General features: G+C 41.2%; 1 protein-coding gene across 1 annotated transcript in view; it reads left to right on the top strand.

Annotated features, from left to right (window-relative positions):
• The window catches only part of CADM3 (cell adhesion molecule 3), an 825,731-nt gene extending 814,999 nt beyond the window's left edge, over positions 1-10,732 (top strand). The window contains exon 11 of the mRNA XM_086945217.1: positions 7,116-10,732. Coding sequence (XP_086801343.1) covers positions 7,116-7,234 — 119 coding nt within the window. The 3' untranslated portion in view covers positions 7,235-10,732. The remainder of the gene's footprint in view (positions 1-7,115) is intronic.
• The last annotated feature ends 499 nt before the right edge of the window (positions 10,733-11,231 follow it).

The raw sequence follows: 11,231 nt of genomic DNA on the forward strand, positions 1-11,231 counted from the left end.
GGCAATATTTACAGGGGATTATATACACATTACAGGACCAGTTGAGCCACTGTCAGTTCCATCACAAGCACAACTAGTAAATGTAGAACACAACCAGTAATTACTGGCTAAACACTGTACTCCGCATTATATCCTGCAACATAAATCATGTTCTGCAATCAGCATCACATTAGGCGTAAACACATTATGCGCCAACCTCATAAGCATAAATACATTATGCAATAACCTCATAAGTAGCAATCACATTAGAGGCATAAATCACAGTAAAGAATAACTTCACAAGCATAAACCACATTATGCAATAACCTCATAAACATAACCTCAGATTATGGAATCACCTCCTAAACATAAACATCAGAGGAATAAATCGGGGTGTATCAATCACATTTATCCTAGCACCACATAAATCACATTTGGGCCTGGCGTCCTTCCAACCTACAACTGACCCCCTGCCTTTTCAGAGGGCTCAAATGTCCTATGTCCCAAATGTCAGGACGTGCTGCTATTGCAACAGAATCCAAAGCGCGCAATTGCGCTGGCCTAAACGTTGCAGCTGCCGCTAATTGCGGTGCAGCTGTGAAGCAAAATGTGGGCATTGGCACTCCCTGTGCCCTCTGTGCGGGTCCCCACTGGGACTCTGTAAACCAATGTGCCCCACGTTGCACTTGCCCGCTATGGCTGCGCAACTGAGGGAAAAACAGACACTGATCCTACTGTGCCCCTGGAGCCCACACTAGGACTCTAAAATAATAGTGCCCAACATTGCAGCTGCCCGCTATGGCGGTGCATCTGTGAATAAACAGAGGCCCTGCTCTGGGGTTCTCTAAACAAAAATTCCCCCGTCTTTGGAGCGGCCCGTTCTCTTGCGGGTCCGCTCAGGACCTAGGCTCTCGCAATGTGCCTCAGTCTCACTCCCCAGTCAGCCCCACTCACTGGGCCCTCCTGGGTCTCCTCCGGTCTCCATTAGCTGGTGCAGCAACACGCAGGGCTTTCTCTGCTAATGAAAGCCCCGCCTGGAATCCTGCACAGGCGCTGCCTGCTCCGGCAGCTCTGCAGCACCTACGAAGGCAGGGTGGGCTCCCGCCTGGCTTCAGCCTCTACCTTGTACACCGGGGCTCCCACCAGCTCATGGGAGCCCTGCTCGGGCCGGCACACCTCCGCCTCACTTCCGGTCATGCACGGCAGGCCCTGCTCTCAGTCAGGTGGATGTGCCTCACTACCGAATCTCGATCGGGCCGCAGCGGTGATTCTCAGCAGCGCATAGTGCGGGGTGGGCCCTCGCGTTGAATACAACAATTGCGGGTTGGGTACCGGCCTACAAACACGCAATTGTGGGGTGGCACCCTCCAGCCCACTAGAGCATAAAGCAGGGTGGGCACCCGCTCTTAAAATATCCATAAAGCGGGGTAGACTCCCGCTCGGTTTGGCCAGAATGTGGGGGAATCCCCATGTCGGGATTCCCTCAAAATGGGTGGCAGCTCTGCGCTGCAAAGCCAAGCCAAAAATGATCCTCTCTCCTAGGAAATAAAAAAGAAAAGCGCACACAGGGCGCAAGGGTCCCTCAGGGTCCATGGTGAATAACTGGGCCCAGGGAGGCCAGCTAACCAGGTACTCCAGCAGGGAGTCAAGCCCCTGTGGTGGTTCCTCCTGGGCCCCCAGCAGCAGCAAGCCCCCAACAAGTCCCAGAACAGCACCACATCATGGGGTCATAGCCCCTATATTTATAACCATACAATCCTTTGTCTGCAGAAATGTTTGGCATCACAGTGGGCTCTGGATTGTGTGTATTAAGAAGTTCTGTTGTTGTTTTCCCCTTAAATTAAGCACAAACTGCTGTGATGGAAGGCTTACTATCCTACAATAAGGCAACACTTGGCAGATCCCCATCTTATGCGTTCTCTAGGGTGTATCATTTTTCTCCCTGTCAGAGCTGAAGAGTTGGATTTCTAACACCCTGCCACACACAAAGATTTGGTCACTGTGCCAATACAAATATTACTATATTATGACATGTATATATGTATAACACACATTACAATATATGTACCTGGCATAAAAACTGTAACAAAACTATACACCCTAGCTACAAAGGCAAAAAAAACCTGTAATTTTCATGTTGGCTCATAAATATCTATCTATCTGAAAAACCGAACTCCTCCCCAAGAAAGGAAACAACGCAATGTCTTGACAGTTTAAGTCAGGGTTTAATCATCGGCTGTGTTTGATGCGCTTCGCCTGAACCAGCAGGCTTGTTCACCAATTTTGTTTTGCCAACAAACCACCATTTTATGCTGTGTATGTGATTAAGTCACATGAGAACTACAGAAGTAATGCGCTAGACAATATACTTGTAATTTTTTACAAACTATTAAAGACAAGATAACGTGCAAAATAGAGCAAGTTAACATCCATCAAACCTCATTACCTCATTGCTTATCACACATATTTCGGCACAAATCTAAATAAATAACGATATGCGTCTGCATTGATTAGACTGTTCTCACCCCGCAGTGGGCTTACCGTGCTCCATACATTTTGTTTTCCTTGATTTAGCCCCAGTGGGCATATCAATATTTGTCTAGTTGACAGTTCACATACTGTAATTTTCACAAAAAGTGCAAAATAAAATAAAAATGTGCTACACCTACATTGCAACGTAATGACAACACAAAAACAAAATATACTTAAAACGGAAATTTCAGGAAAGTTCACTACTGATTATATTACAAATTGCTTTTAGCAGCCCTTTTGTTGCAGATGTGTATAAAGGTCTTCTTCCATGTTAAGGCCCATCAGTGCTTTGGTATTTAATTCCACTTTATAGCCTGATTCTAATTTTCTCAAACTTTTCTTTCTTTCACCCCCTCTAACACTGGGAGCAATTGCATCAATGACAAAATACGTGAGTGCAGCCACATCGCTGCCATGACAGGCAGCGAAGTGGCGGGCCAAACGTAAGCGCTATCTACATGCTTTATGGCCCTCAAATGCTGAAGCACCCTTCAATGGACAGGAAGAATTGTGCTGCCCACTTACTGAAGATTGAACGGGCAACTCAGTACGTACACAGCAAACTCTGTTTTGCAGTCATATTGCCCCCCTAATGTTCTTTTCTGTGTTCGAGCACCCAGTTAAGAACTTTGCACTTCATGCACTTGATAAATCCATTTTTCCATTGCAGCCAAGATGATTTAATTGGCTGACTCATTGATTTTGATGCCATATTGCTTACAAGCATTTGTTTGAATGATTTCGCTCTACAAAAGGTTACCATAGGTTTTTTAGATACAATTTTGCTTTACACCGGGTCATTCCGTATCAGGTGCCCGTGTTTCGTTAAAATGCTTCTTACTTGACTATGACTACGAGAATTTGTGAAATTTGGCTGCCTATCTGGAATATCCATAAATTGGACTAAATCAGTAATATTCCCCCTGACAGACAGCACACGAGAAGTGCAATCAGACTATCCACTGGGCTGGGAGGTGCAATCAGACTATCCAATGGGCACAAGAAAACAAGAAGGGGTGGGCGCTACAGACAACCAGGGAAAAGATTAACAATACAGTTCGGATCCCACAACAAAAAGAACTGACCCCACAACAGAGTGTAGTATACAAACCAGTTCAGTCGACATTTTCGAGTGACAATGTATCAGTTATCAATCTGTCTGATTATAATTTGTTGCAACGAGAAACAGAGCTAGTGTATATAGGCCTGAATTTTTGTTGAACTTCACAGATTGATTTTGCACAACTGCATGTTGATATATACAAATTTGTAAGACGTTTGAAATTAAAAACTCTTTTTGAAAAGCAATCGGGTTATATTCCTCTGATGATTCCCCATGGGCTGGAGCTTCACAGAACTATTCAAGATATACAGGATGTTCAGCTGATTTAATCACTAGATGACACTGGGGAGACCCAAAATACGATGTTTGATATTCTATCTAAATTTGATATATCCTCGAACCTTAATATGGACAGTGGGTTAAAACCCAAATCTACGTTCGTGCCAACCTTACCATTGGATAATTTATGATACTTTCTATAAAGCAGTCAACACTGACATATACAAAATGGAGGATAGGACAAACACAAAACATGGATTCTCTAAGGAAAATCTAAGTAGGCAGGAATGGGAGGCATTAGAGATGCTCAGGAAACTACCAACAATTATCAGATAAGGGGTGGGGTAATGTGGTGGTCATGAACAAAATGACTACATGACAGAGATTAACTGGACACCGGAGCCTATTTAAAATTATCCACTACCCCATCAGGGAAATTATGGGCAAGATTAAGTCCAGGCTTACCCACTGGCGTGATTGGTGTCTTATCAATGACTTGGAAAATAAATACATTTACGACACTTACCCATGTGCACCTTGCATATATGTTTTACCCAAAATTCACAAGAATGGAGCCTTTCCGCCGGGTTGACCTATAATATCAGGCATTGGGTCACCGAAGGAAAGAATCTCAGAATACATAGATGTCTTTTTACATCCTTTTTACACAAACTTCCTTCTTACATACAAGACACTAGAGATCTGTTGCATAAACTAGAAGTCATTGAGTGGCTAGATAATTGGACACTTCTTTTGATACTCTGATATCCAACCGTACTGTGTTTGAATGTTATCGCTACATCTCAATTTACTCTTTTTGCTCTACAAGATCAGGAGTACTTGACCGAACTATTAGCCTTGAAGTAGTCACTTGCGTGACGAAACATGTGTCAGCTGTTTTTCTTATTCAACACAAGCTCCATTGAAACATCTGGCTCCTGACTTTTGATTACGATCGGTATGGAATAATGTGTAGGGTCGAAACACCATATGGTGATTGTTGATTGAGAGCTTTGGTACATCAGCTTTTCCATGTTCCTAAGCTCCTTGCATTTCTGGTTATATGTCATGATAAATCTAACCATATTCATCTGGCTGCCTTGATCCGACTTAGAGACCAGCAGATTCTCTCTACATACCTTTTGGGCCTTAACTTGGGCCGTATTAAGTACTGTTTGTTGGTAACCCCATCATTTTAATATAGTTATTGTCATGCATTCTGCTTGGAATGTCTCATCAGAAGCATGTGGGAAAGTACATCGAGGTGTATATATATTTTTTTCATACATTTGTGTCAACTTTTTTATGTTATGTTATGGGGAATTTATAGAGCGCACGTACACCAAATGGTCTCTTGGCGCTAAGTTAAAAAATCACCACAGAAGTTGTGTCTAGCAATAGGCTTGAGTGACGAGCCAGGTTTCAAAACATTTTCTTTGCCCTCCTACTTCCAAGACAGTAGAGATTAGAGATTTTCTAAGAAGGATATACAATGTTCCTGCAAGGATGACTTCCTTCTTATCACCTTAGATGTTAGTAGTCTGTACACTAGCATCCGACATGTAGACGGTATCGAGGCATGTAGACATTTTCTTAGGGTGTGGTCTCTATCTTTACTGACTGACATGGAGATGATTTTGAGCATGATTCAATTCTGTTAGGAAAACATTTTTTTCTGGTTTGAAATCAAATTGTACTGACAGAAGAAAGGGACACCTATGGGCACTTGCTTTGCTCCCAGCTATGCCAATCTATTGATGGTTTGGTGGGAGCAGCAGCTATGGAAGAATTCAATTCACATGTCTTTTAGGGTTGTTACATTGACGACCTGTTTGTCTAAATTTATTAACATCTTGAATAACAATGATCTTTCCTTAAAAGTTTTAGGTGAAATAAGCAAGTTTACTGGGAATTCATAGTTGTCAAAGTGGAGGTAGTGCACAACAAGCTAATCTCTAAACTACACAGATAAAGCATGGCTGGAAACACCCTGCTGCTTGCGCAGAGTAGCTGTCCCAGACGTTAATGAACAGTATCCTGTATGGGGAATTCTTTACGGCACATAGGATTTACAGTTCTGATATGGATTCACAGTGGAGTGAGTGGCCTAGAGGATTATTGCACTCAGCTGTACATATGTATGCTTGATTCTCATGGGTGAGACAGTGGAATTTAAACAGGAATTTCCAAATGTATTTAAGGAAAATGTAGTCCATTTCCTCATATCCGTCCAAAGGACCAGCGTTTTGAAAAATAATTGAAGTGAAAGGGGGTAATTGACAGGAGATTACTCCATGTGAGAGCCTGGTGACATGTGTTCTTCTCCCACAGAAAAAGGAGTACTTCTGTTTTCCTCAATAAGGGTATAGGCAGCTTCATTTTTAGCCATTGTTATTTAAGTGAAGGTTAAATTGTACATACAGTGAGTATTCTCATTTACTGGCTGTTTGTAGCGCCCAATTTAGCTGTGTTACAAATTGCAGCTAGCCTGTTCATGTTGCAAAAGGCTTTCCTCCTCTTTTAGGTGATGGAGGACGGACAACATTATTGCACTTGTTTTTAGAGTGTTTGGAAGCCATTGTCGATAACGTTTAAAGTTGTGTACATTATTTCTCTAGCAGGTTCTCTAATTCTTTCAGCGGCTCCTTTCTGAGTGAGTCTGTATCTCCTTATAAGTAGCATCAATTAATAGGGTTATAAAACGTTTATTTTTAATAGGATGTGGACCTAAGAGAAAATCATTAAAACACATTTCTCCACTAATTGTGGAGAGGTGCGCTTTCACAGCCGTTAGTTTGGAATGTGCTGCCCATCGTTGCACAGCTTAACCGCACTATTGGTGGTAATAGTTACAGAATACATCTATTATACCTAGTGTCTAGGCAATTAGCTGAAGGACCAGGAGTAATTAAAATGGCAAATGGCACTTTTTTTATCCTCCTCTTGTTTTGTCCTCGGCCTGCATGATAGATCTGGATGAAATTTGCCATGCCGATCCTAAATCAGAGGAACAAGTTGGAAAAATGTGTGCAGATTCAAACACAACAAAGATATTAAAAAAATGAAGAATGCCTTTTCAATGGAATACCTGACCTAATTATAACTACAGAGGCACATTCACTGCTTCTGTTATATACACATAAACACACACAAACATTATGTAATATTTGTTATGCATGAATATGTTTGTGTCTTTGTGAGGCTCTAAGAGTGAAGGCTGGTAATGGTGATTCCAAAGTTTTATTTTTCTGCCCCTACTCAGGCACCTACCTGACCCACGAGGCGAAGGGCTCCGATGATGCCCCTGATGCTGATACAGCAATCATTAATGCTGAGGGAGGCCAGAGCAGCTCGGAAGACAAGAAAGAGTATTTCATATAAAGGCTGGAGTAAGTGAAAGCAAAGTGATCCCTGCCAGATAATCAAGTAAACAGCAAATATTAGCCAATCTGTAACCACTCAAAGGCGCTCAGGAGGAAAAGAAAGCAGCGAAACGGAACACAACTGCCGTCTCTCTCAGGATTGGGGACGGAAGAATGAGAAAGAGAAGATGGGGATACAGCCTTTTGGGAACCCAAGCAGCTGACTCATGCTCCTGAAATGAACTTGTACAAAATGTTATTATTAAAACTGTAAAAAAAACAAAAAAATGAATTGCTTGCTTACATCTCCATGTCCCCAATGGAAGTCACTCTGGCACTGAACATTGAACAGTCCCTAAAAACGACAAAACACCATTTACAAGTGAAATCTATATTAATTTACTCATTTTTTTATGTGTCAGATAGTTTTGTTTTTTCATGTTTTCTAAGATATTCGTGGTATTTTATTGAATATTAGGTCTGTGTCCTAAGGATTTGCAGGATGGTATCCCATAAGGTATGAGTCTATCTAGTCCCTAAAAATAATTTCTCCAATTTGTAAGGCTTGGCTTTTAAAATGAAAATCTACATGTCATTTCCTGGATTGCCCATCAGACCTTACTCTATGCCTGGTTTGTCTAGTAAACATTCCACATGGACAAGGATTAAGTCAACTATGTGTGCTTCCAGAATAAACATATGTATGAGTATAGTGCACGCACTTTGTATTGGGAGTGCATCCAAGGGTCACAAACGTTCAGTAAGCAAAGGTAAGTGAAGTTGAGAAAGCTATAGTCCAAATATTAAACAATGGCCTAAGTTCACAGTGATGATTATGAAAATTATATAATGGAGACTGCTAAATAAATGGTGCCCAGGTGCTGATGAATACCCCAAAAGTATTATTGCAGAGTTGAAAATGTAGGAAATGCCTGGACTTGTGCTTACAGAATACAATGAAGACCTTTGCCCCAAAGGTAATTGGATGATGACGAAAACAGTCTACCAGCTGTTAAATGACTACACCTTTGTACTCGAAACATAATAATGTGTTCGAGGCATGTGTGCTGTAGATACACATGCTTTGCATACTCCTGCCATCTTGTGTTGGGTCTGGTTTCTCCCAACCCCCTTTATCTCCTCATTTGTATGGTTCTACAAAATAAGTGCTCAAGTACGCCTTATCATACATCTGTAAAGAGGGCTTTACCCAGGCTTACACCCTTATGTGTTGTGTGGGCTGATGACAGTGCATTGGTTTGGACGTAGTTCACCTGACTCATGTAGGTCCTTGGGGATTCACTTCTAGGGGTGACGTGTTATTAATTCACAGCCACTGGCTTATAGCTTCATGTGAATATTAACACAGGGTAGAACAAAATACTACCCCTCTTCACCCTTTTCAGCACTCCTCAGGCAAACGCATCCTTCAGCAGTCTCTGCTCATCAGTAGCAGCATACAGAGAATATACCTGCTCTGTCCCTCTCTCTTTCTCTCCCAGTGGAAACTATCAGATTTAGAACTATGTGGCCTCATCTGAGTGCATCATGAGAGCCCCTTACCCAGTGCATGAATAGTTCACATCAGAACATGTTAGCAATACCAAGAACCATAATCAGAATATACACTCATTTGCTTATATACTTTGGAAGCCAAGGTCCAATTTTGGATATACCTGCCCTCTACAGTGATTATAAAGCACACAACGAAGGGCTATGTTTAAGCATTGAAGTTTCACATTATTCACAACTTTGCTTCCTTCTATCCATCCATCTTCAGTGGTCCATGCGGGAATGAGGATATTATTCAGGGCATACCAATCATGTGAATGCACATGGAGTGGATTATAGCTCATTGAGATCATACCTACACTCTACATGAATGGTTAACACCCAAGTGTGCTGAGATATGTCCTCTTCACCAAGGTAGGGCTATGTTGCATTGATCATGCCTTCAAACCTGGAAATAAATGCATGGTTGTATACAATTGCAAAGCTGCATAACCTGTCAAAAAGTTTGAACACCTCCTAATTGTTGTGATTTAGGGTACTTTGACAGGAGTTCTATACATGTTAGTGTCCCAGCCATCTGAAGCTTATCTTTATATGACCTTACGTCCCTAAAAAAATTAAGAATGACTCTGTTTACCTCTGTTAATTATCACTAGACAAGTTTCCTCTTTAGCGATGTTGTAAGCTTTGGCCCCACAGCCACTTGAGTCCAAAATCGTGGCAAAAACCCTTTCAATCGCATGGTCCAAGTGTGAGTGCCTATAGTAATCTTTTCTAGCTGTCTAATATGTGCTAGGTGCATGACAATGCATTACAGGCATGCATTTCTTCTACTTGTATACAGTGCAAACTCTTAGAACATAGACCTGTGCTTACACTCACACTCACCCTTTTCCCCCTACCAGGATTGCCTGTTAGCAGCCTTTTTGTTTATCCCAGTCCACAGGATGTGCATTATCTAACTGTATATGATCTATTATTGCAAATGGTGATTCATTGATCTAAGAATATAAGGAAAACATTTACGTGATTATATTGTCATAAAAAATAGTTCATTTGTAGACGTTTGTGCTTAATAAATATTCTTCCCATACCAATTTGTCGAGAGCCAGAGGCTAGGGAGTAAGGCTGGCTGTTAAGCATGTTACATGTCGATCTTGCCGTTCTCCGTTATTGGTAAAGAATGCACTCTGCTGCATCTTTTCTCCTTCCTCTCTCAATGCTGCTTTTTTTGTGTCTGCTGTTAGTTTGCAGATCATAAGCTCGTCCTTCGGTGTCAAAGGCTATATGTAGAAATGTTCTTGATCAATACCACAAATATGCCGTTTGGAATAGCTTTAATGGCTCTCAAGTGAGTTTTTTAAAACAGGTTTTAGTAGATTTTTCCTCCAACTTAAAAAAAAACACGTCATGTCGATAATAGCGTAATCATTGGGACATTGTCCCTACAGACAGCAGTAAAGAAACTTTTCCCCAACAAATATTGAGATCAGTGGCACAGGTCTGTCGACAGATGGGGACATTAGTTCAATAATATATATTATTGGATAATTGCGTAATAATAAAGAAAACAAAACATACTAAAACATGAGCAGTATGTTAAGTGAATTGTATTACATGCGTGAAAGTCATTCCGAAGTGATTTGAAAATAAGTATCTTGTGTTAATTGAAAAGATGTTCTCAGATTTAGGATGGTCCATGAGACGTTAATGATTCCGATCTAGAAACACAGGATGTGCCAGGCAACTTTAATGATTCATTTCAATGTCTCTGTGCATTCTAACCTTACTCTATAATGGAGTATAACAATACTCCTCAATTGTAAGGTGATCTAAAGTCAGATCTGCCAGCCTCACTCACGAGCTCTGCATTATGATGCAGTGTTACTTCATATCAGTCTTTCCAGGTGTAAAATAATTTACAAAATACCAGGTAACTTTTCTGTTCGCATATGGTTCTGACTGTACCATTATCAAGTAAAAAGAGTAAAACATTAAAAAACTACTTTCGGTTTCCTCTTTGATTTCTTGCTGTAAGAGATTTGTCCTGTAATTTTAGCTTTTTGTAGTATGTATATATTCATGGTCATGATATTGTAGGAGCTAGTCACACAATCCTTTTTGAGCATGTTAAGTAGTACTACTTCATGTACTCACAAATGCAGTGCGCTAAGGCATTTGCCGAGATCTTTGCCTTAGCACGTGTAGCTATGCTTTTGATGTAAATGTGGGAGAGGAACTGTGAGTGGCTTAAAAATTGGGACTATGTACTGGCAAGTGTGTTGCAAAGCTGAAATTAAGGAGGGTCACAAGGAGAAATAAGTAAATACTACAACACCCACAGTTGCATTTCCCCTAAGTTCCACCCAAATCATCTCCAGGGGTGCTGCAGGTAAAGCGGCTAAATTTGTAAGGAGGAGACATAGAAATCCACGAAGGCGAGGAATAATGCTACCAACACTTAAAAAAGAATTGTTTCAAAAAATGTTTTGCGTTTAGAGGAC

The sequence above is a fragment of the Lissotriton vulgaris genome, chromosome 12 (assembly GCF_964263255.1).
Source record: "Lissotriton vulgaris chromosome 12, aLisVul1.2, whole genome shotgun sequence".
Taxonomy (NCBI): domain Eukaryota; kingdom Metazoa; phylum Chordata; class Amphibia; order Caudata; family Salamandridae; genus Lissotriton; species Lissotriton vulgaris.